This window comes from Anabrus simplex, chromosome 1 (assembly GCF_040414725.1).
Source record: "Anabrus simplex isolate iqAnaSimp1 chromosome 1, ASM4041472v1, whole genome shotgun sequence".
Lineage (NCBI taxonomy): Eukaryota > Metazoa > Arthropoda > Insecta > Orthoptera > Tettigoniidae > Anabrus > Anabrus simplex.
The window spans coordinates 1,083,143,444-1,083,171,000 of record NC_090265.1 but is presented as its reverse complement, the minus strand read 5'-3'; the positions used below and the strand labels follow the sequence as shown (position 1 = coordinate 1,083,171,000).

The 27,557-nt window shown below is 39.0% G+C and overlaps 1 protein-coding gene across 1 annotated transcript in view; it reads right to left on the bottom strand.

The window, feature by feature from the left end:
* Positions 1–27,557, bottom strand: part of Mcm6 (minichromosome maintenance 6) — a 121,355-nt gene that overhangs the window by 3,004 nt on the left and 90,794 nt on the right. The window contains exon 13 of the mRNA XM_067137224.2: positions 13,594–13,707. Coding sequence (XP_066993325.2) covers positions 13,594–13,707 — 114 coding nt within the window. The remainder of the gene's footprint in view (positions 1–13,593; positions 13,708–27,557) is intronic.

The following is a 27,557-nucleotide window of genomic DNA, read 5'->3' as shown; positions in this document are numbered from 1 at the left end:
CTACTATTCACTTGAAATTTAAATAAAATTTGCTATTTGCTTTACGTTGCACCGACACAGATATGTCTTATGGCGACATTGGGGTGGGAAAGGCCTAGAAATGGGAAGGAAGCGGCCGTGGCCTTAATTAAGGTACAGCCCCAACATTTGCCTGGTGTGAAAATGGGAAACCACGCAAAACCATCTTCAGGGCTGCCGACAGTGGGATTCAAACTCACTAACTCCCAATTACTGGATACTGGCCGCACTTAAGCGACTGCAGCTATCGAGCTCGGTATTTACATAAAATTAAGATGTATAATTACCATATCGCAATACCTAGAGATTAACATTTTTACGATGCTTACAGTATTAATTATGTTCAAGAATTTGAAACCATATGCCTTAATTACATCACACAGGTGATTGCAAATGGAATGAAACATGTACAAATAAGTACAATGCCATCAACATGTACTTATATAACAGAGTACAGTCACCTCGGCTAACAAAATGGTGGCAGTACAGCAGTGGTGTATGCTGGGATCAATACGTGGGCTATCACTAGACTTAGATTACCCCTTTTCATTGATTGGTTTATTGAACATCACGTCTTCAACGTTTTGAGTTGCAGCCAATAGCCAATGGAGAAGCCTGCTGTGCTGCTTCACAAGCTACTGCCCTGGCCTCTGCTACTGCCAATGCTCAACCCCTGATCAGTGGAGATGATACCTTAAGGTTTAGCAAATTAAAGTCCAACTTTGTGATAAATGGATAGAATGCTTGCCCTTGGTCCAATGGCCCCCAGTTTTCAGAATCAACCCCCTCATACTGTTAATTCCCCTGGCTTGGAGACTGGGTGTTTATGATGCCTTCTCCATTCATTTTATCCTCATTAGGTCACCACCAAGCCTGTACAGATGCCATGCACCATCATTATTATTATTATTATTATTATTATTATTATTATTATTATTATTATTATTATTATTATCATCAAATAATAAATGTTGAATTTTACAGCAGTCATACCCATCGTTCACTGGTTAATTAGTTTCTTTGCGATATCGGTGGTAGTGTCCGACCAATGATCATGGGTTCGATTCCAACTAAGAAAAGAAAACACTAAACCTGAAAGATTGCATTTCATTTTAACAGATCTGCCAATAAAAATAAAACTATACTGCTCCTATAACAGCAGCCCTGCAGTGTCTTCCTACGGGGATGGAGAAGTAATCGGGAGTTATCTATATAATTAAGTCAGAAGTATGAGGTGAGGAAGTATATATGAGGAGTAACGTATGGTTGATAGTTAGCCGTGACGATCTGATGGACCAAAGCCTGGCACACATATCACCCCGGTGCCCACTCCTATCCTATCTAAAGCAGGAAGCCGCATGGGGTGAGTCGAAGGGAGAGAGATGAAAGTCTGGGCCGTAATATCAGAAATACGCAAGACGTTTTTCCTCACTGTTTTCCAAGTTTTATAAATGGAACAATGTGTCAGATGCTTACATTATAATGTGCTTTAGACTTCCATACTTTTCAATTGAGGTTTGGGCTTCACTGATAGCCTTGGTAGCCCTTAGTATACGCCATTGCAGAAACCACCACAGATAGGTCTTGTGGCGATGGGATGGGAAAGGGCTAGTAAAGGCAGTTGGGGTTTTAGTTTCAGCACGCAGTGCCAGGCTCATAAACTAAATTTGGCGCTCAGTGTGTGGGCTGTGGAACATAAGTGATTTGAACCCCTGTGCTGTACAGGCAAATATATATGAAAGAGAAAGCATGCATACATTCAATTCTTGAATCAGAAATATGAAGACGAACACACTTAAGTTAAATATTTCCACATTCCTGTCATTAGATGGAAGTCACGGTTTACAAATGTTGAGTACCTTGGAAGATATCTACATGATATATTAGACTTTATTGAAAATGCTAAAGATAAAAGAGTATCACTATGAAAGCCATGGAGTAAAAAATTATTTGTCAAACTATTTTTCTTGTTGATCATTGCTCAGATGTTGTAACTTGCTACTCATATCAAAGAGTTCCATGATTCCATTAATTCATGTACTTAAATTTATGCTCAGCAAGTTTTCAAAGAGCTTTACATTACTAGAAGACATTTCTTTTTTTTTTTGAGACAATCTCGGACAAATTTTCTGAACTACCAAAGCAGGTGCAAACAAATTTAACATCTTTGTTCCAATCTGTAGGTAGAGCAAGCCTGAAAAAGTCGAACCACTTCATGGAGTCTGACACAGGAAAAATTATAATTTCCACTCTTGGTAAAATCTTGGATCCAAGAAGCATAATTAAAGGTAATTTAGAAAATGACATCTCTCATCTAATAAAGCAAATTCTCAACCTTCAATAACTTTCAACACTAGAGTATCTTGAAACATACACAGTGTTTACGGATCTAGTTAGTAGTTCATGTAGAACAGGTCAAGATATTGATGTGATTGCCGTGCTTCTTTTCCTGAAATCAGAATATGGGCATTTAGTGGAAGCTGCAGTGAAGGCTTTACGGATCCCAGTCAGTGATGTTGGTAGTGAGAGAACATTTTCAACATATTGCAATAAAACGTTTGACAGGAGAACAGCTCTGACTCCCAATAATATAGAACTCATGGTATCCCTGTCCTTTTCAGACTGATTTATAAATAATACATGTAGGCTAGGCCCTTAACTGTTCAAGTGACAGGGTAAAATTTTTCCAAACATCCATGCTTTGATATATGTAGTACATGTTTTGAGCAGAAGCTTAAATCTCATTTATTTATACACTAATGTAAAAATGAAATTGCTATTTTACTGCAAATATACTATCAATTACCTATTGGCTTAGCTTTTATTGATGAAAAGTGGAAATAAAATTTAGCAAAATTGACTAAATTAAGTTGAAATAACTTTTTAGAAATGACAAAATTAGGCAAACATTTTCATTACAAACAGATGCCTCTAGCATCATATAAGCAGTATCCCATGGGTTCGGCCCATAAAGTATCACGGTGTTCATTAATATCCCCACAAATGTACTTGCAAAGTTTCGAGGTAATGGAACAATACACATGAACTGTTGTGGTAAAAGAATGTAATGTTATATTTATATCAAGAAAACACCTGAAAATATATCACAAATAGAAATTCTTTTTTTCTCTGCAGTTTGGTAACTTTTCGAACTTATTGTGGAGATCTGACATTGAGTAAAATAACTATTCCTTTAAACGGAATGTCTTATATTTCCACCGTTTAATACTTATAGCTATACACTCATGTTCATAAAAAACACAACATCTTGAAAGACTGGAGATAGGAAGTTCATATTCTCAGGACATGTTCATTAGTATGTTCTGCAGAAATGATTAGCATTTCAGTCACCTAGGTTCAGCATGTGTCCTGTTGCCTAGTAGGCACTGGGTCCTCCATGGGCACTGATAACTTGTTCCATGCGTGATAACATCGACGCGTAAAAGGCGCGAATGGCGTCCTGGCTTATAGCCATCTGTGCTGCATTCACCTAGTTCCACATTTCATCTTTGGTGGTTGGCAATGGGTCACAGCGCCGCACCCGTCGTTTCACCATATCCCACACATTTTGGATTGGCAACAAGTCCGGTGATTGGGCGGGCCAGGGCAACAGTCTGACATCCTTTGACAACAAGAAGGCACGTGTTCGTGCAGCAACATGTGGTCGGGCATTGTCCTGCTGAAATATGGTGTCTGGGGTGTCTTGCAGAAAGGGTATGGCTACGGGTCACTGGATGTCATTCACGTAGGTCAAACTGGTCACAGTGCCCTGGACATGCACCAACTGTGATTTGGGGTTGTACCCAATAGCACCCCACACCGTAAGGCCTTGAGTTGGCGCTGTATGCGTTGTGCGAATGCAGTCAATGTGATGCCTCTCCCCCTGTCTGCGGTGAATCAAAATGCGGCCATCATTTATGAACCAACACAACCTGGATTCATCCAAAAACACTATCTGCTCTCATTCCTGTCCGCACCGACATCGTTCCATACACCATTGCAGTCTGACATGTTTATGTACATTAGTCAAAGGTAGGCGAAGTGGACAACCCGCCGGTAACCCAGACCGTAATAAACAGCGACAGACTGTCACTCCTAATAGCGTACGATGTGTTACACTGTACCACTGTTGCGCTAGAGCCGAGGAGGACGCAGATCTGTTCTGCAATGCCATTCGGATGAGGTGTCGATCTTCTCGGGGGTGGTCTGGTTGGTGCGACCAGACCCATCTTGTCATGTTCTACGGCCTTCTGTGAACCATTCTGTACACATCCGTTGCACTGCCGACACAATTCGTCCCACACGAACAGCAATTTCCCGGGTGGATGCTTCACGTTCTCTCATGCCAATAATGCGCCCTCTTTCAAACTCACTCATTTGATGGTATGGTTCTCAAATACATCTGAGAGGCATACTGCATGTCTGCTCAAGTCACACCGATCCACTATCTTCGGTTAATAGCGGCTACAAGAGCCGCAAGCACATTTTACCAGTTGGTGGTGGTGCGCCGACATATCGATGTGGACCGTGAACCTGAGAGCCGACATGGTTCAAATGCTAATCAAATCTTCAGAACAGACCAATGCATATGCCCTCTGAATATGAACTTCCTAACTCTAGTCTTTCAAGGTGTTCTGGTTTTTATGAACATGAGTGTAAATACTATACGCGCACTTTTTCTACAGCCCGGAGCTCCCTAGTGCTGAATTGGTAGATCTCAGTTATCTTCGACATCCATATCGGCAACCTTTGAAACACAAACTATGAATCGCTTATTCATCGCTGTGCGACATCTGGCGTACACTTTGCAAACTAGTACTGTTGTTGTTTACACAGCAAAGCCAAACTATATAATTCATGCTAGTAACAAGATTCGCATTGAGAAATGTTATATCATGTTAAATAATGTATGTGTGACACAATTGTTGACGTAAGATAATAAATGTTTAGAAAATTCATATCGATCTATCATATTATCGATTCAATTCAGATTTCATTTCCATCCAGTTGGCAGTATAACCGGAACTGGCAGCACTCCCTCCTTGCTCCTCACCCCGTAAAAATCGGGCTCAAGAAAAGGTGCGCGTATAGTACATATGTTAGTACATGTTTCAGTCAGTGAGACCTTCAGCTAATGAATGAATATGTTTATTTAACAAGTTGTTGAGTTGCTTTTATGGAAACACATATTTTGAGAATTTTTTTGAATTTTTAAATTCCACCAAGGTTTGAAATAGCATCATATATTCTTTGTGCTACAAGGGATTCTTGTAGCATATTCTCTACTGTAATTTCATTATTAACAGAAAAACCACATTCAAGCGAAATTTCCATGAAACAATATTAGTATGTTCAGAAATGAAAAACCTTTTCTGTTTTCAAATTTACTGTTGGCATGAGCGGAGCCAAAAGTGCTCTAACCTCTCATCATTTGAAGACAAATAATTCACTACTTCTTTGAAATTACCATTCTCACAAACACAAACTCTCTTTGTATATGATCGGTTTCTTTACCCGAGATCCATTTGTTTTCAACAAAGGCATTTAACACGTTGAGTGCCATGCGACCCCATATGGGTACGTGAGAGTAGTCAAGTTTTTGAACTTCACGTCCCCATATGGGGTCGTACGTTCGTTCTAAATCGAGAACTGTGCGAACCCATTTGAGTGCGCAGTAAGTATGTGACACCTTCCATTCCTCAATTCCTGTTTTGACGCGACCCCATATGGGTATGTCAAGAGTGCTTTGTAGGGTGACAAAATCATTGTCTATCTCGCGCACGGATTGTTTATGTAAGTGTTTAGTGCTGTGAGTTTCCTTTTGTTTTTTAAGTTGTAACGAGTAAATCGAGGGGTAAAGTACTTAGTACAGATAGTCTGGACGATATATCGAACAAGTCGGACAATGATGTAAACGAAGTATATAGTTACAGTGATTTTGAAACCAGTACAGAGCAAATAGCGATCTCGCACGTTCATCCATATTGATGAATTATAGTCTTCAGCATACACAATCCCCACTTTATTCCGAATTTCGAAGCCAGCTGTTGCAACAATTATGACAGTCTTCAATGATATAGTCACTGGTTTCCAATGTTGCACAATCATCGCTGCTAGGTTCTGTTACTCAAATTAAATGTTATACAAATGAAATTATATTCTTATTCAATATTCCGTAACTACTAATTCTTCTTATAATACTATTCTGTTACATCCTAATTAACCAAATTTACATGATTTTCACTACTTTAATAACAACATTTTATACAAAAATTTCCTAACCTAAAATCGGAAGATCGTCATTTACAAATATTTCCTGACCTAAAATCGGGTATCGTACTTTTTTACGACTCCAGTATGAACAAGCTAACACATCTCTCATAATTAACAGCATATAACGCGTCCCTGCAAAGGAAAATGTAAGTATGACCGAGCGTCGGGACAGTAACTACTGTATAAGTACGACCCCATATGGGGGCGCGTGTACGTGTACAGTTCGTAATGACCAATACGACCCCATATAGGGTCACAATATTTTACCTAATATACATAATAAGTTGACCTAATGTATCATAAATACATCCTCATTTCAGCGATCATTTGCTTGGTTGAGCCTGTGAACGTTTTGGCACCAGGGAGTAACTCGATGTTATTAGCTCACGGCACTAGGCGGCAATCCTATGAAATTCGGTCTGGCACTCAACGTGTTAAAGCTATCCTTAGCCGTTAGCTGCTTAGAGGTTGCCAGGCTACACTTGGATCGAAACAAGAAAATTCCTTAGTCGGTTTATATGCCAGCGGTGACAGTTCCAGTAACTTCTTGCACAAAGCTACCATTCAATCTTAAACAATCTGTGTAAAACACTATATCTCTTATCATTTAATCCAGGAGTGCCACAAAGTGCTGCTCTAGCGGCATGACCTATGTCAATTTTAGATGCAGGCAGATTTTCTTTACTGTCTAAATTAATTTTGAGGACATTCTCTGAAGACTGCAGTGACTCAGACTTAACAAACCATGTCATGACATTTTTCATTATTGCAATGAGAGATTCATACAGGATCGATCGATCAATCAATCAATCAATCAATCAATCAATCACTACTGATCTATAATTAGCGCAGTCGCCGAGGTGGCAGATTCCCTATCTGTTCTTTCCTAGCCTTTTCTTAAATGATCGCAAAAAAAATTTGGAAATTTATTGAACATCTCCCTTGGTAAGTTATTCCAAACCCTAACTCCCCTACCTATAAACAAATATTTTTCCCCAATTTGTCCCCTTGAATTCCAGCTTTATCTTCATATTGTGATCTTTCCTACTTTTAAAGACAACACTCAAACTTATTCGTCTACTGATGTCATTCCACGCCATCTTTCCACTGACAGCTTGGAACTTACCACTTAGTCAAGCAGGTTGTCTCCTTTCTCCCAAGTCTTCCCAGCCCAAAATTTGCAACATTTTTGTAACGCTATTCTTTTGTCGGAAATCACCCAGAACAAATCAAGCAGCTTTTCTTTGGATTTTCCCCAGTTCTTGAATCAAGTAATGCTAGTGAGGGTCCCATACACTGGAACCATACTCTAGTTGGGGTCTTACCAGAACTTATTAAGCCCTCTCCTTTACATCCTTATTACAACCCCTAAACACCCTCATAACCATGTGCAGAGATCTGTACCCTTTATTAACAATCATATTTATGTGATCACCCCAATGAAGATCTTTCCTTAATTTAACACCTAGGTACTTACAATGATCCCGAAAAGGAACTTTCACCCCATCAACGCAGTAATTAAACCTGAGAGGACTTTTTCTATTTGTGAAACTCACAAGCTGACTTTTAACCCCGTTTATCATCATACCATTGCCTACTGTCCATCTCACAACATTATCGAGGTCATTTTGCAGTTGCTCACAGTCTTGTAACTTATTTATTACTCTGTAGAGAATAACATTATCTGCAAACAGCCTTATCTCTGATTCCACTTCTTTACACTTATCATTGATCTGTCTGTTAGGTCAACAGCCCAGAGGCTGGTTGGATCCTCAAATAGCACCACCAAAGGTTACGCGGTTATAAGGAAACCCCAAAACCAATGGCCGCACCAAAATGAAGTGTACTAGGCAAGATGAGGAGTGATGTAGTTTGCCATTGCTTTCCTCACTGGGTCAGAAAGTACTATTGCAGCACGACTGACCCTGTGAGCAGCACCTTTCACAACACTCAGATGTACTAGTCATACTCTGAATGTCATTACTCAGCACTACCCATATCGTCACAGCCATGGATGTTGACTGGGACTTCGGTGGAAGCTACACTTTACTCTGGCCTGTACCAAGAGATGGATGCAAAAGTACTGTATCCATCAAGAAATGACAGCAGGCAAATATCATTGACACATATAAGAAAACATAAAGGTCCAATAATACTGCCTTGAGGAATTCCCCTCTTAATTATTACAGGGTCAGTGGAAGATCTGTCTGAAACTGTATTGGAATGGTTCCAAATCTCCAACAAGTGATAATAAAAATGACAACTTTGCCTTAAGAAGCTTATCTTTATGAGAAGTTGATACATTTTGAAGCTGTTACAGTTTGGGATTCTCTTGTTTCTGTTTGTTCTTTTCACATATTTGTCAACATTGGATATGATATCTACAGCATGTTCAATGACTCTTGAATTTTCAAGCCATCTTATAGCATATTTCAATAGGACATATGTTTGAACCTGAATAATGTGTATAATCAGCATATCTTGCAGGAACGTAGCAAAACAAGAAGTGACTAGCATGAAGAAACTCAGCAATATTCCACTGGGTTTCTTTTACTGCCATTTTATACGAATTGTGCACAGTATGCAAGCCACAAGATCCAATGTTCACCAAAATAGGAGCACCTGGATCATCATTTAATGAATTACTGATATCCTGAAGGAACTTTTTATTAACATTCGGACCATCAATTGAAATTTGTAAAAGTTTTTTAGATTGAGTCCTTGCAGTGCTTGCAAAAGAAACATTTAACAAATCTGAGGAGGTAGAATGACCAAGAAACACTGAATCAAAATAAGAAGTGCACACCTCATAAGTATTAGGATTGAAACAATGAACTACAAGATCCATTTGGCCCATCTGAGAAACTTTATTCAGTGAAGTTGGACGAAAACCATTGTGGTTTCAGACCACAGAGGCTGTCAGGATGAGATTTTTTCAGTATGTGCCAGGTAATTAAAAAATGCTACGAGAGGAATAGACAGTTGTGTTTATGTTTCGTAGATCTAGAGAAAGCATATGACAGGGTACCGAGGGAAAAGATGTTCGCCGTACTGGGGGACTATGAAATTAAAGGTAGATTATTAAAATCAATCATAGGTATTTATGCTGATAATTGGGCTTCAGTGAGAACTGATGGTAGAATGAGTTCTTGGTTCAGGGTACTTACAGGGATTAGACAAGGCTGTAATCTTTCACCTTTGCTGTTCGTAGTTTACATGGATCATCTGCTGAAAGGTAGAAAGTGGCAGGGAGGGATTCAGTTAGGTGGATATGTAGTAAGCAGTTTGGCCTATGCTGACGACTTGGTCTTAATGGCAGACTGTGCCGAAAGCCTGCAGTCTTGGAACTTGAAAATAGGTGCAATGAGTATGGTATGAAAATTAGCCTCTTGAAGACTACTACTGAAATTTTACAGAATTGAATGTCAGATAGGTGATACAAAGCAGGAACAGGTAGATAATTTCAAGTATTCAGGTTGTGTGTTTCCCAGGATGGTAATTAAGTGACATTGAATCAATGTATAGTAAAGCTAATGCATTGAGCTCGCAGTTGCGATCAACAGTATTCTGTAAGAATGAATTCAGCTCCCGGACGAAACTATCTTTACATTGGTCTGTTTTCATACCAACTTTGCTTTATGGGAGCAAAAGCTAGGTGGACTTAGGATATCTTATTCATAAGTTAGAAGTAATAGACATGAAAGTAGCGAGAATGATTGCTGGTACAAACAGGTGGGAACAATGGCAAGAGGGTACTTGAAATGAAGAGATAAAGACTAAGTTAGGAATGAACTCGATGGATGAAGCTGTATGCATAAACCGGCTTCGGTGGTGGGGTCATGTGAGGCGAATGGAGGAGGATAGGTTACCTAAGAGAATAATGAACTCTGTTATGGAGGGCAAGAGAAGTAGAGGAAGACCAAGACTACGATGATTAGGCTCAGTTTCTAACAATTTAAAGATAAGAGGTATAGAACTAAATTAGGCCACAGCACTAGTTCCAAATACAGGATTGTGGCAAAATTGAAAGGAACACGAACAGTCGTTCTTCACATGACAAAGCATCGCTCTTAGTGTCATCAGTAGTTTCATTTTTTTGGGGTGAAACTGATGACTGGGTTTCCTTATTAAGTAAGGAGTGTGGTGAAATGTTATGACAATGCTTCACCTTTTCAGATGAAAAAGACACATCTGCACTTAAGACAGTGCTTAAGAATTTTGCAAGTCTTCAAATTTCCTATCTGAGAATTCTTACAATTTCACTCCTGAATTAAGTACCCAAAGGGTCCCACTGCAGCAAAATCCTATCCAAACACCTTCTTAGTGATAACCATCGAGTAGACGCATGCTTCAGAATTTTCCTGATCTCTGTGTTGCGTAAAGTCTGAAATTCTCTGAACTTTCCTCTCCTCTACACTCCTTTCCAGGTAATAAAATATATCAAATATAATTTCATCTACATTTACAGGCAAGCATGCTGCATCCTTCTCTGCAGCAAGATTAATTAAGTGACAAGAGCAGCCAAAGATGATCATGTTACTATTTTCCCACTTCAAACATCCTGCCACACCATTCTTTAATCCTACCATTACTGGAGCATTATCAGCACCTAGAGCTAGACAGTTTTTTTAATGGAATGCGGAATTCCTGGAAAGTAGAGAGCAAAAGATAAGCAATTTTAGTTAGCTCCAGTAGCATCCCCTTCTAAATTAGGCACAGAGAATAAACAACTCTGAATTTCATTTTCAGGCCTAAATATGTTACACCGAGCTCGATAGTTGCAGTCGCTTAAGTACGGCCAGTATCCAGTATTTGGGAGATAGTAGGTACGAACCCCACTGTCGGCAGCCCTGAAAGTGGTTTTCCGTGGTTTCCCATTTTCACACCAGGCAAATACTGGGGCTGTACCTTAATTAAGGTCATGGCTGCTTCCTTCCCACTCCTAGCCCTTGCTTGTCCCATTGTCGCCATAAGACCTATCTGTGTCGGTGTGACGTAAAGCAACTAGGGAAAAAAAAGTTACAATACCGTAGGATATATTTTCAAGCCTCTTTTATTGCTACCATCAGTAGCAACAAAAAGTACATTCACCAGCAAATGTGATACAATTTTCGCTCTTTCTTCCATCCACATTTCTGTACTGATAGCCACTGTTTTCGTTCCAGTTATTTTTGAATTGGGAAACATTTTGCAAAACAAAGGCCCCATCTCAGCACATTTGACAGGCAAGTTATGTTCTATGATAAATGACCTGAATAAAGCCTCGGCATTCGTCACAGGATTTACATCTTGGTTTTTACATGAAAAGTTCTGATTTTTTTTCCTTTTTTTTTTTTCTACACATTCGACACTCTCCTTATGTTTTTCTGTTTGCACATGTTTTAAGTATATCGCACTTCCTGCCATGCGCAACTGAAAAATCACACCTACACAGAATGTGAACATTGGTCCCTTCCTGGATTCACTGAAACACGGAAACTCTTCCCTATAAGCGCTTTTAACCACTGCATCATATTTAATTTTTACATTTTGCCCAAAACAAATATTAAGACATACAACCAAGAAACACTCCTACGTGATGGAACAAGCACTTATGCCGGTCCTGCCCTGGTTAGACGTCTATGGTGTGCTACTTCTGAGGTTAGGTTACTGGCTTGCGACTTCCATTTCCTATTATTAAGCTATTTGAGTATTTGACTGTATTATAGACCAAAGAGGAGCACATGGCTGGCCACCGTGCCGCATACTGCCATCTGGTTGTGATTATTAAAACTACTATCGACCAGCCATACTCAGTCATATATCAATAGAACGAGGAAACACGCAGGAGTTTAGAATAATACGAAAATTACTGAAACTGCTCTGAAAATCGGGGGATCGGTCTCGGTGATTGGGAAAAACAATGAAAAATCGGTAGTCTCCTGCTTAAATCGGAGGAGTTCGCACGCCTGTTATTATATTATGGTGTGATAGCAATAAATTATTCCTAAATGTTACGAAATGTGAAGTTCTGGTATTTACCAGCAAAAAGGAATATACAAATCCAACATACTGTATTGGTGAAACAACACTTGAAATTGTACTGTCTATTAACGATTTAGGAATTATTTTTGACAGCAAATTAACTTTTAATAGCCATATTGCAAAAGTAATAAAACTGTCTAACAAGATGCTTGGTTTTATTATTAGAAACTCCAAGTGATTGTAAAGGTGTTATGTAAGTTTAGTATGAAGTAAATTAGAATATTCATCGGTAAACTGGGACCCACTTTATAAGGACCAAAACGTCACACTGAGACTGTACAAACTGAATTTGTAAGATATTTGTAACATAATTTTTTTTGCTTTACGTCGCACCGACACAGATAGGTCTTATGGCGACGATGGAACAGGGGAGGGCTAGGAGTGGGAAGGAAGCGGTCGTGGCCTTAATTAAGGTACAGCCCCAGCATTTGCCTGGTGTGAAAATGGGAAACCACGGAAAACCATCTTCAGGGCTGCCGACAGTGGGGTTCGAACCTACTATCTCCCGAATACTGGATACTGGCCGCACTTAAGCGACTGCAGCTATTGAGCTCGGTCATAAAACTTTTAATGTAATCTGTCCATTTGACATTTCGACCCAGTTTTTAAGAAATTTGTTCAATTACATATCTTTGAAAAAACAGGAGAATAATTTCATTACAAATATTGAGGAAAATTGTGAATGGAAAAATGAGCTGTCTAGAATTACTTTAATCCCTTTTCATGTACTACAAATAAAATCATGATGGCAAGTATACTATTTCACATCCCAAGATCTAGAAGAGTTCAGCACTCTAATTCACCACTAGTTAAAACATTATCAGTTTATAATTAAATTGGTGTTGAAGCTGATTTATTCACTGGCACTAGATTGTTCCATAAGCAAATAAAGGCAATGTTTTACTAAATCATAATCACTATTAAATTCCTTTTTGCTGGAATCCTATGTACTCATAGGTGTTTTTGTTTGTGTTCTTTTTCTAACTTGTTTAGTAATTTTCTATGGCTGATCTATAGCCTATATTATTATGTTTTTCATTTGTAGTATTAATTTTAAATTGCATTCTGCTTATTAGTTTTCTTCTTTCATACCATTACTGGAGTTAAAAAATGAAATTGACAATATAACTGCCTTATGCTCCTTGGTGTAAATTTTGGTACTGATCAGTGAAGGCTTGTAGAACTGTATAATGAACAAACATACATACTTTTGTTTTTATAGACACACATTAAAATTCCAATTTTACCCAATACCTTGAGCAAGGCAACTGTACTTACTTTCAACCTCAGCCCACATTTCTTCATTACGCATTTTCACCACCAGCATATTGGAGATCTTCTTGTACTCTTCAAATGGCAGGGTGAGTTTCTTCTTGGTTGCTGCACCTTCACCTGTGAAACGAACATAACAGCAATTAGATGTGAAAATCTTTGGATTTGATCACAATTTAAACTCCTCTAAGTACATAATCCAAAGTCTTGAATAACTGCAAGTTGAATATTGTCTATGTACTGCTTTGAAAAATTTCCCAGATGGCTAGACTTAGAGGCACATTACATGAAATAATATCAATATACACACACATACAATAACTTCAATATACAGTAATAATATCTAGCTCTTTTACCGATGATTGCGCCCGGGTTGTCCAGGTTTTGCAAATTCAAGCAATTGTGACTTTCGAGTTATGTAAACAATCGCTGAATGGAACAGAAATGTTAAAAATTGGAATGGTATTACTGTATATGTACATGAATAATCCCTACAACCTAATTTTAAGAAGGGAAATTTGATAAGTTAAAAAAAAAAAGCTTTGTTAAATATTAATACAGTATAAGTCTGTTCTAGCAAGAATTCAAAGCAGTGAAACATTAATTCGCTATAGCAAATTGTCATTAAATCAAATTCTTTGTAAAAGCCACAAAAGGTATCAAAAAACATCGTTAATATATTTGCTGTTAATGTTGCTCTGTTGGCATTAAGCGCAAGTGCGTCACGAGTCACCAATGTTTCATACCATACTTCACTGGTGTGCGTCATTAGGCACATATGGCTCGTGCTAATGGAGTAGTTCTGCGGGCTGCCAGTGGATAGCGAAAGAATATTACTTCGAAATAATGAGATTGGCAGCTGCAGGTCATGTCAAGTTCTGACATTCCTCAGCAGGCCGATCGACCAACGTTCGGTTTAGCGACAATAATCATGGAAGTCCAGGAGTCAACCGTGCCTTGCGTTGCACAGAATAATGTGTTAACATCCCTTTCTACATGTTGGTAAAGGTAGCTTTGCATGAGTATAAGTTGATATTTAGACAAACAATAAATTAATATATTTATTTGTTTAATAAAGGCATTCCATATAAAATTGTAAAATAATACTGTTCTCTATTTGAACCCAACTGTCTATTTTTTTCACTGACCTTAAAATTCCCTAAAATATTTACATCCATTATTTCACTCATTTATTTTTATACAACAGATATGTGTATTTTGAACACAATAAGTTACATTTTATTATTTATAAATTTTATTAAAACATCCAATGCACATCAACAGTTTATTTCTGCATTCTATAATTTCTGTATTTAAGATGCTACACTACTTACCTACAGTTTTCCATGTTACTAAAACAAACATAAAACAGAAAAATCTAATAATATTCAATGTGTCCTGTAAGAAGCAGAAAATGCATACATAGGTATGATGATGATGACCACCTTTACATTCCACCACCTACGTCTGACGTATGTAACAGTCCCTACTTCAGCCGAATTTCCTCTCAGGTCTGAACATGTAGACCTTTGCTTCCACTCACTGCAACCCACATCAGTCATATTGCTCCATTATCAGATATAAGAGGTCTGGTATTATTTATTGGAACACCTTTGCATAATGAACTGTCAACTCAATAAAGTGGTTCTTTAGTGCCCAGGGTTCAAAAATACAATCATTTTTACTTTTTCACCAATGTAAGGTTACATTGGACATTTTGGATCTGTCTCATTCTTTAATCTATACAGCAGTAATGAAAAGAGAATTCATCTGTTCATAACCTCCATTATACACTGTTATGCCTCCATCATTCAGTTTGCAAGCCTAAGTAAACCTATTATCGGCACACTTTATCTTGGTGCATTTACACTCTAGTGCTGAATCGGTCGACCTCGGCAATCTTCAAGATTCGTACTGGCAACCTTTGAAACAAAAACTATGAATCGCTTAAGCATCGTACTGAGACATCTGGCGTACACTTTACGTACTAGTACTGTTGTTGTTTACACAGCAAAGCTAAACTATACAATTCATGTTAGGAACAAGATTTGCATCGAGAAATGTTATATAATGTTATACAATTTGTATGTGACACAGTTATTAGCTTAAGATAATAACGGTTTAGAAACTTCATATCGATCGATTATATTCTCGATTCAATTCAGATTTCATTTTCATTCAGTTGGCAGCACTATCGGAACCGGGACAGCTCCCTCCTTACTCCTCACCCCCGTACACAAATGCATCAAGATAAAGTGTGCCGATAATACATGCCTCCATACATCATCATTATTATATTATTATTATTATTATTATTATTATTATTATTATTATTATTATTCACATCTCAAGAGGAGTTTTAAAATAAGTATAGCTACAATGTCTACAAAATTGCATTACTTATGCTGCATCACAAAATATATAATAATTATATACGGTATATGATGAATTTTTACATCATTTCATTTCATTAAACAACCTGAATGAAATATATTAAAAATAAACACACTGTATATCTACTTAAATAAAGTATAATATCATGTAGGCCAATCTAATATATAATAAATATGACGCTGAAGAGACTAATCTCTTAACATAGCAATTATTTACAAAATTGTCATTCTTTTTTACCTAATATTTTATTGTTAAAATTCGTTATTGAAAAACAGTGACAGAGGTAACAATGAAAGTAAATGTTGTCAACTTAACAATGAAATATAAGCCGCTGAAAAGTTCCTGTTTTAAAATCCCGAGTATACTCATGATATTTTTATAGGTTGTTCTTTTAACTTACATATAAGATAAATAATACAGCACTAAACAGATGGCAAGTAAGATAACATGACACTCAATACTGTACAAGAAAGACATTGTTCATGTTTGTGGCTATGTGAAATCCCCTAAAACAAGGATCAACACACAATGCTTCATCGCACTCCTTACAGATGTACCTCGATCCCCTTTGTGCCTTCTTCCCTCTAGCATTTTCACCCAGGAGACAAAGTACACTTAGATAGCAATATATACGGAAAGGCCGCGAAAACGAGCTGCCTGAGTCACAGACATCTTTTGGCAAAAATAGGAACCTGAAGTAATTTTATAAATATCTGGCGGAAATACTGAAAAACAACAAGAAATGAGTATATTCGGGCCTTTAAATTAGGTACCGATCAGTGAGCGATATTCCCGAGTATTTGACTTCGTGGATAGAATCACACTCAACAGCTTAAGAGAACTGGGACTAAACGAAAAAATTAATAGGTTGGTGCAAGCCACTCTGCACAACACCACTTCCAAAGTTTAGAGGTCAATTATCAGAGAGCTTCATAATCAAAACAGGGGTGAGGCAAGGCGATGGTATCTCATGCATATAATTTAACTGTGTCCTGGAAAAGATCATAAGAGAATGAACCAGATCATTACCTGAGAACACCAGATTAAGGATGGGGTTTAAAGTATACAATTTGAGGATTCCATGCCTGGCCTTTGCTGATGACCTTACTTTATTAGCAAACGACATGCATGAAGCCACTATGCAGCTTCAAACACTGCACTCTATAGCAGCTAAAGCGGGTCTCTTGATCAACATTGGAAAGACCGAGTTTATCACCAACATCAAAGATGCCCCTACAACAATGGGAGTCAGTGATTCAAAGCATATCAAGAGAGCTAAAAATGTGAAGTAACTTGGAGAGTGGGTATCGGAGGACCTAAGTGAAACGATGGCTCTTGAACAAAGGAAAATCAAATTAGACAAGGCCTACCGTGCCTGCAGAAAATTGTATGCCGCAAAGCATTTGTCAAAGAATGTAAAACTGAGACACTATAATGCAGTAGTCAGACCATCAGTCCTCTTCGCAGCAGAATGCCTATCCCTAACTAAAAAGACCCTACTGAGAGCCCTGGAAGTGCAAGAACGAAAATTCCTGAGAAGCATAATAGGGCCAAGGATCCTACCAGATGGAAGGTGATGGTACAAAACCAACAATGAGCTCTACCAGCATCAAGAAAACCTCATAGATGCCATCAGAAGAAAACGTCTGACTTTCTATGGACACCTACACAGAATGGATCCTAGTAGATTATGCAATAAGATCTTCAAGGTTGATAACAAAGGCACCCTGGACCAAGCAAGTGAACAAAGATCTTGCAGAGCTTAATATTAATCAAGCCGCCATAACTGACAGGAATGCATACCGTTTAATGGTCAAAACTAAACCTTTCCTAACATCCCTTACATCAGCTAGCCACAAAGGAGCCAGAAATTGGTCAGAGGAGCGCAGGAAAGAATTCAGCAAAAAAATTAAGGAACACTGGGCCAACAGGAAGGCTCAAGAAGCCGCTAAAAACACAATCCAGTACGCCAAAAGGGACAGACGACGACAAAAACACAGCTAGAACACAAGCAGCATGATCCGCAGATGGCCAAAATGCAAAGGGCGGAAAAAATGTATAAAATCCTGAGTATGCTAAGAGATAAAAACAATTGATTTCTTTACGGACAAGAGTTATATCGAGGATAATGAGACATCAGTGAAATGCAAAAAACCGACGCAAATCAAAATAGGCCTACAGGAACATGAAATGTCTATATAAATTATGTTTCACCATAGATTTGGCATGCTTTATCATGACTGAAAGTAATTATTTTGCTAGAAACCCAAACACATAGAAGCAGTGGCACCCACGTCAAAATACTTACCCTTACCCATGAACTAATAGTGCTTGAGATCTGATATAATATAAATTTTGAACCTATCTCCAACTTCGTCACCAAGTTTTTTAAGGCAATAATCCGGGTTATTGTAGCATGCTAAAAAATAACGCTTGCAAAAGATTTAGCCAGTAATATTGCAGACTTTTGTTCTTATTAATGCTGTGATTTGGTATGTGCAAGCAACATCAGTTGTAGCTATGCAATATATGAACCAACTAAGTGAAAAATTCAGATAGATTCGTGCATAATCATAACAGTGTTTACATAATTATCTGAGAAGATCAGGGAAGACGCTGGACACTGCGAAGTGTGAGTCAATGTTTTTATGTAGCAGATAAGAGATGACCTCCCTGGGCAGAACAGGAAATTCGTGCTTGCAGGCACATGCCTCGTTCTTGAATTATTCTCATCTATACACAAAACACGATGCAAAATGCACGCATGTCGGAAAAAATATATCCAGTGCTTATATATTCGTATTGGGTAGGTTTTATTAATGTATTCAACAGTACGTTTTCTTCCTGAACACATTATCTTTCCTTGTCCCCTGCAGAAATGCCTAACGAGGTTTTACTGAATAAACTAATCTCCAAAATCAGTTATCTTCTCTACGCCATATCTCGAGGTGTACCACATTCTTGCTTAATTTCAAAATGTAATTTAATTAATTAAAATTAAGCAATCATTTACTTCAGCCTTTATTTCTAACGAGTTAACTACTGCTAATACCAACATAGTTGATCCGTTATTGGACATTATAAATTTTCCAGCAAACTCATTCCTGGTTGTCAGTATTTCGCCCCAGTGTGCCAAGTTGGGCACATTAGTTGGTAAATAGCAAATATACCAAGTTGCATGGCTAGTGCATACCATGGAGGCCACTGCGTAGGCTACTTGGAGCTATGAGCAGTGCCAATTGATGCCTCAGGCTTCAAGCATCAATTTTTGAAAATGAGACAAAGTCTCTCATAGTGCATTGGCACTGCCAGTGGCTCCAAGTAGCCTACACAATGGCCTCCATGGTATGCACTAGCCATGCGTCTTGGTAGGTGTGCTATATATCAACTGATGAGCCCAACTCAGTATACTGGGAGGAAATGCTGGCAAGTGTTGGAATGTTGTGGTTTTCTCATAAATGTCATGTAAATATCTTGTACATATCTTAAGGAAAACAACATTGAGGTTATGTGTCGGTAGCTTAGATAATTGAGTGGAGTGGTTTATCTTTGTTTGCCTTTGTTCTTTGAACGTTTGAACTGCTTGATGTGTGTGATGCATAGTTATAGTCAACAGCTCGTAATAAATGGATGTGTATGAAGAAGCTGGTGTTTCAATGGTATAATTTTATTACCTAAACCGGTGTAACGAGCAGAAATGAAGATATATCAACAGGTTATGGGCCCAGAGCTCCAGAGCGCCAAAACGCCGCAGTAAATTTCGGAAAATATAAGTGGAAATGGAGTGACGATAGTTAACGTCGGACGGGAAAAATGGCAACCTCGTGGACCGGTGAAGAAACAGTAAATAGAAATGTCGCCAAGCTTACAGTGGAGAACTATTTTTCGTGGGCATTAAAGGTGAAACAAGAGCTGTTGTTGAAAGATGTATGGGAATCAGTAATAGGATATGAGGATACGCCAGGTTGTCAACTGCCTCAAGACAGAAATGAGACGACAAGCGCGAAACAATGTGATCGCGCTAGCGGTTATTTTCAAATATGTGGGAGAAGATTTTGAAAGTGACATTGCAGATATTGAATCAGCAAAAAAGGCATGGGAAAAACTGGACGAGTTGTACAATGATGGAGGGCTAGTGAATGGTGCTATGACCCTGAAACAGTTAACTCATTTTGTGAAACCCAGGGACATGAGTGTTCAAGAATACTTTGCAAAAATAAATCAACTGTGGAGGAGAACGAGTAAAGCCGGATATGAGTTCACAGATCAACGAGTTGCAGTAATGATCATCAGAAATCTTACAGAGGAATATGCAGCTTGTGTACCTTCCTTGGAAGCTGATTTGGTGAAAATGACCATCTCGAAGGTGAAGGCGAGATTACTCACAGACGAAAGCAGAAGGAAACTGCAGCAAAATGGAGGAAAGGCTTACGACACTGAAAAACGTGAGGAGGATGAAGCTCAAGCCATGGTTGTTCAACAGAAGCGAGATATCAAGAAAGAAGACATGGGATGAGGAAAATATAGTTGTTACAATTGCGGTAAACAGGGACATGTATCTAAATATTGTTGCAGTACCCAAAAGTGCTTCAATTGTGGTAAGTCAGGATATTATTCAAAAGTATGTCCAACAATGAAGAGTGACGAATCATCACAGGAGAGTAAATCAGTGAATGTGAGTGGAAAAGTGGTAAGCTCAGAAATTATACATGTAGTAGATAAAGCAATGAGCATGGTAGTTTCTGTAGGAACTGAGAAAATTAAAGACTGGCTGTTCGATTCAGGTGCGTCCCATCATATGTGTCCAACAAAGGAGATGTTTTTAAACATGTTAACAAATGTAACCGGGAATGTAGAAATGGGAGATAACAGTAAGCTGGCTATTAGAGGTATAGGTAAGGTCAAAGTAAATATGTCAACAGGCTGGACAATTACATTTACGGATGTGCTGTATGTACCAAACTTAGGTGCAAATTTAATATCAGTTGGTAAGTTAACCAGCAAAGGTTTCAAAGTAGGATTTGCAGGTGAGAAAGCAGTGGTTGTAGATAAGAATGGAGATGAAACATTTTTTGTTGCAAACAGGAGGAATGATGTGTATGTAGTACAAATAGAGGGGAGGAATGATAATGTAGCTGTGGGTGACTATGATCAAATAATAGATCAAGAATGTAATAACAACGTAGTATTTAAAAGTGTTGGACAGGTTAGGTTGTGGCATGAGAGATATGGACATGTTCATTCTGAAGCTTTGTTTTTAAATTGCCTATGTTAGAATTTAAAAGGAGTAATGATATTAATACTTGTTCTGTATGCATTCAGGCAACAAGGGAGTACCTAAGTCTTGTGAGCGTAAGGCAGAAAAACCACTTGATGTTATGCACACTGATGTAATTGGGAAAATTAGTCCACCATCACGTGGGAAATCTCAATATGTTGTAACTATAATTGATGAATACTCCAGATTTAATGTGGCTGTATGTGTGAAAAATAAGGATGAAGTGTTGGTGGTGTTTAATACGTATCAGGCAAAGGCAGAAACGTTACATGGTGTAGGAATTAAGATAGTGCAATCTGACAATGGTATAGAGTACATGGGTTTCAAGCACAATTGCAAAAATGTGGTATTACTCATAGGAGATCTGTACCGTATACTCCACAACAAAATGGATTAGAAGAGAGGCAGAATAGAACAATGTTTAATACTGTTAGATGTCTATTGATCCAGTCAGGGTTAACAAAGGAATTCTGGGGAGAATCAGTGTACTTAAGAAATAGGTGCCCATCCTCAGCAATAAATGTTCAGATACCGTATGAACTGTGGTTCAATAGGAAGTTGGATCAGGAAGAAATAGGTAGATTGAAAGTATTTGGATGTCAGGCGTGAGCTGTGAGGGCAGATAGCAGGAAGTTAGATCCCAGAGCACAGTCGTGTTATAATAGGTATTGCAGTATGTAAAGGTTGGACTGTAGAACATCTAGATGTAACTAGTGCTTACTTAAATAGTGAAATCAATTGTACTGTGTACATGGAACAACCAGAATTGTTCGTAGAAAAAGATGTCCAAAACTATGTATGTATATTGAAGAAAAGCATCTATGGACTACCTAATTCGAGTAAAAACCGGAATGCTTGTGTTGATGCTATAATTAGAAGACTAGATTTTACGAGATGTGTAAAAGAACCATGTGTGTATGTAAAGGAGTGTTGTATCATTGGCTTGTACACTGACTGACAGAGCAAATGCAACACCAAGAAGGAGTGGTCAGAATTTATGCCAATTGCAGGGTAGACTGACATCACTGAGGTATGCTCATGATGTGAAATGCGCCGCTGTGCTGCGCACGTAGCGAACGATAAATGGGACACAGCGTTGGCGAATGGCCCAATTCGTACCGTGATTTCTCAGCCGACAGTCATTGTAGAACGTGTTGTCATGTGCCACAGGACACGTGTATAGCTAAGAATGCCAGGCCGCCGTCAACGGAGGCATTTCCACCAGACAGACGACTTTACGAGGGGTATGGTGATCGGGCTGAGAAGGGCAGGTTGGTCGCTTCGTCAAATCGCAGCTGATACCCACAGGGATGTGTCCACGGTGCAGCGCCTGTGGCGAAGATGGTTGGCGCAGGGACATGTGGCACGTGCGAGGGGTCCAGGCGCAGCCCGAGTGACGTCAGCACGCGAGGATCGGCGCATCCGCCGCCAAGCGGTGGCAGCCCCGCACGCCACATCAACCGCCATTCTTCAGCATGTGCAAGACACCCTGGCTGTTCCAATATCGACCAGAACAATTTCCCGTCGATTGGTTGAGGGAGGCCTGCACTCCCGGCGTCCGCTCAGAAGACTACCATTGACTCCACAGCATAGACGTGCACGCCTGGCATGGTGCCGGGCTAGAGCGACTTGGATGAGGGAATGGCGGAACGTCGTGTTCTCCGATGAGTCACGCTTCTGTTCTGTCACTGATAGTCACCGCAGACGAGTGTGGCGTCGGCGTGGAGAAAGGTCAAATCTGGCAGTAACTGTGGAGCGCCCTACCGCTAGACAACGCGACATCATGGATTGGGGTGCTATTGCGTATGATTCCACGTCACCTCTAGTGCGTATTCAAGGCACGTTAAATGCCCACCGCTACGTGCAGCATGTGCTGCGGCCAGTGGCACTCCCGTACCTTCAGGGGCTGCCCAATGCTCTGTTTCAGCAGGATAATGCCCGCCCACACACTGCTCGCATCTCCCAACAGGCTCTACGAGGTGTACAGATGCTTCCGTGGCCAGCGTACTCTCCAGATCTCTCACCAATCGAACACGTGTGGGATCTCATTGGACGCCGTTTGCAAACTCTGCCCCAGCCTCGTACGGACGACCAACTGTGGCAAATGGTTGACAGAGAATGGAGAACCATCCCTCAGGACACCATCCGCACTCTTATTGACTCTGTACCTCGACGTGTTTCTGCGTGCATCGCCGCTCGCGGTGGTCCTGCATCCTACTGAGTCGATGCCGTGCGCATTGTGTAACCTGCATATCGGTTTGAAATAAACATCAATTATTCGTCCATGCCGTCTCTGCTTTTCCCCCAACTTTCATCCCTTTCGAACCACTCCTTCTTGGTGTTGCATTTGCTCTGTCAGTCAGTGTATGTCGACAACATACTAGTAATAGGTGACAAAGAGGTTGTTAAGTTGGTTAAAATGAGGTTGGCAGATGAGTTAGAGATTAAAGATCTAGGGAAAGCAACAAACTTACTGTCAATAAACTTAGAATAGACAAAAAAAGGGGTTATGTTGAGTCAAAGTTTGTACATGGACAAATTACTTGCTGATTTTTCCATGAGTGTCTGTAAATCGAGTAAGACTACTTTACCAAGCAGGTATTCAGCTGCTGAAAATGACGAGCAGGAATTTGATTGTACCATTTATCACAGTGCAGTAGGAAGTTTACTATATGTGTCAAATAATACTAGACCTGACATTGCATTTGCGGTAAGTAAAGTTAGTGAAAATTGTCAAAAACCTAAGATTAAAGATTAGAAAGCAGTGATGCATATCATGAGATATCTATGTGGTAGTAGAGATTTAAACTTGTGTTCTCTGATGCAGATTGGGGAGGAGATACTGAGTCTAGAAGATCAGTGAGTGGGCCACAGTGGCAGGGGGAGCAGTATCATGGTACTAAATCTACCATGGATGCTGAATACATGGCAATGGCAGAGGTATCTCGAGAAGTAACTTGGATGAAAGATTTGCCATCAGAGCTAGGGCTGGAAAGATTTATGGATATACCTTGTAAAGTTTTTTCTGACAATGCAGCAGCAATTAAATTGAGTAAAAACGATATTGTGAGTGAAAGGTAAAAACATATCGACATCATGTACCATGTATGTAGAGAGCTAGTAGAAAAGGGGTTCATTGAGTTTGTATATGTAGCATCAGAGAGAAATGCTGCAGACTTGTTCAGAAAGAATTTATCTGGCAACAAGCTTAAGAGTTTGTAGTTTGTATAAGCTTATAGGTTTGCAATGAGAGGAAAATTTATTGAAGTGTAGTATTTTATTTTTGAGAAAAGGGGGAGTCTTAGAATGTTGTGGTTTTCTCATGAAAATACAATATACAAGATATTTACATGACGTATCTTAAGGAAAACAACACTGAGGTTATGGATCGGTAGCTCAGATAATTGAGTGGAGTGGTTTATCTTTGTTTGCTTTTGTTCTTTGAATCTCTGAACTGCTTGATGTGTGTGATGCTTAGTTGTAGTCAACAGCTCGTAATAAATGGATGTGTGTGAAGAAGATGGTGTTTCAATGGTATCATTTGATTACCTAAACCGATGTAACGAGCAGAAATGAAGATATATCAACAGCAAGCAGGAATGAGTTAGCTGGAAAATTTATCATTTCCAATAACGGACCAACTATACTGGTATTACAAATTTACTAATTCGGGACAAATACTTCAGGTTCCTTTCGGGAATCAACATCTCGGCCATGTTATTTATACATTTATTATGAAAACATGTTCTCTTTCATTTCGAATTGTGATTATAGAACACCAGTCAACGAGTATTACTAATCGATTCTGATATCGCCTTAGAATTCAAATGTCAACAAGAGTGCACATGTGCTAGTGCACATAGCGAAAAATCTATACCGAAGATGATCGATCACATTCAATATAATCGCTAGAATGCACAAATATTGATAATGGCAAAAATTACACAAGCTTAATCATTCGTAATACAAATGTTAAGTCCATTCTGCTTTACAGCTGTGAAACGTGAAAGTTACCCAGAAGATGACTAAACAACTGCAAGCTTTCGTGAATCGCTGTCTAAGACGTATCATCAACAGAAGATGGCCGCATATTATTTCAAATGAAGATCTATGGGAAGAAACTAACCAGCAGCCAAGTGAAATGCAGATAAGGGAGAGAAAATGGCGTTGGATAGGACATACTTTAAGGAAGCCCGCTGGAGCCATTGAAAAGACAGCACTCGACTGGAACCCCCAAGGCACTAGAAAGCGCGGACGTCCGAAGAAGACCTGGAAAAGGACAATCGAAGAGAAATGTCTAACAGTGGGTAAAACTTGGAATGAAGTGAAGAGGTTAGCCAACAATAGGAACAGATGAAAGTGTTTCACGGAAGCCCTACAACGGGAAATAAGTCAGTAAGTCAATCATTCGTAATAATGGAGCCCTATGCTCCAGGAGGAGCAACAGGAAATAAGTCAAGTAAGTAAGTCAATCATTCATAATAACGGATGCCTCTGTGTTAGGGTTCTCACTCTTACCAAATAATAATACACAACTTAATATAGGGACTTCTGAAGGGCAGAAAAAAGATGTCATTATAATGGAGCTCTCACTATATGCCATACTCGGTATAGTGGACTTACAGTGTATTTTTATTTCCTGTCCTGTTGCTGGAATCATAGGCCTGCATCATTTCTGCAGCACTGAAACACTCCTTAACCACTAAATAATTGGAATAAGAAAGCTGGGACAAGAACCACGTGTGATCACTGACTAAATGGATATGGCATCACAATGCGAAGCCACAAAAGGCAAAATCAATGGTGCCCTGAAGATGGTTTTCCGTGGTTTCCCATTTTCACACCAGGCAAATGCTGGGGCTGTACCTTAATTAAGGCCACGGCCGATTCCTTCCAACTCCTAGGCCTTTCCTATCCCATCGTCGCCATAAGACCTATCTGTGTCGGTGCGACGTAAAGCCCCTAGCAAAAAAAAAAAAAACACAATGGTGACCAAAGTGAGGTATGATGGGCATGCACAGATGCAAATCTTGATGTAACAATATCACCTGGCACTTCACTTAGGATTAAATATTTGTAATTTTTCATGTGGAAAGTTAAAAAAAATATTGATTTTCCATAATAAATACACCCTTAAAAATAATACCGTAATATTATCATGAAATTCGTACCATTTACAGAAAATCCGCAATTGTTGGCAGATCTGCTGACATTCTTTTCAGATCTGTTTCAGAGAAATCATTACTGCTCGGATTTCTTTGATCACAGTTTAATAAAGTAGAAGTCCGTTATAGCAAGAATTCAAACAGCGAAAAATTTACTCGCTGTAGCGGATTGTCGTTATATCCAATTTTTTCTAAAAGTCGGGAAAACCCGCATACACATTAAAACCAGTATGACACGGCAATCAGTTTGTTCAAAGCTTGCGTTTTTGCAGATAATATCCACACTACGGCTTACTTCTTTTTCGAAATCCAACACTATGTGAAAGTGTATGTTTAATTTCATACTGAAAAAATTATATTACTGTATTTCTCTGAATCCAAGATGACCCCCACTTTTTGCTTCAAAAAAAATTTAAATCAGGCTTAAAAATGCTTTGTAAAATCATATGAAGGCCTTTCTTATACAGTACGCATTTTTAGACTATTTTTAGACCACAAACATTGCTTTAGTAATGCTGTAATTTTTTGCGGCTGTAGAATTATTCTTTATTTCAACGGGTTTAATAACCATTAACTAAAAATTGGCACCATAATATCGAAGAGAACCCGTTGAAAATTTGCTGGCAATATCTACTCCATTTGTCTCTACAATACGACAATCCATCAGGAAAATATTCTTGCTTACTATAAAACTGTTACTTTCACCGAGTGTCAGAAATAACTGACGGCCGCTACACGCACGTCTTGTTGCCAGGTTTGGCCAATTTCAGCAGCTAGCGATGTATAGGCCTAATTGCAGACTTTGAAGGTCAACGAACGCGTTTATTGCACCACGGTATGGCAATTCCGCCCTTGCATTTTTTGTGCACGTACCTCACAACTCACAATTTCATCTTCGACTTATTTACAGTAAAGCATCCTTGATGCGTGCCACTGAATGCAATTTTTTGTACAGTACGCATTTTTAAGCTACCTTTGTCTTCACGACAACGCCGAATATTGGCTTTAGTTAGGCCTATGCCTTATTTTTTGCGGATCCACAATTATTATACATTTCCGAGTGTTCAATAGCAATTAACTTAAAACTGGCATCATAACATCGACAAGAACCCATTGAAAATTTGCCGGCAATA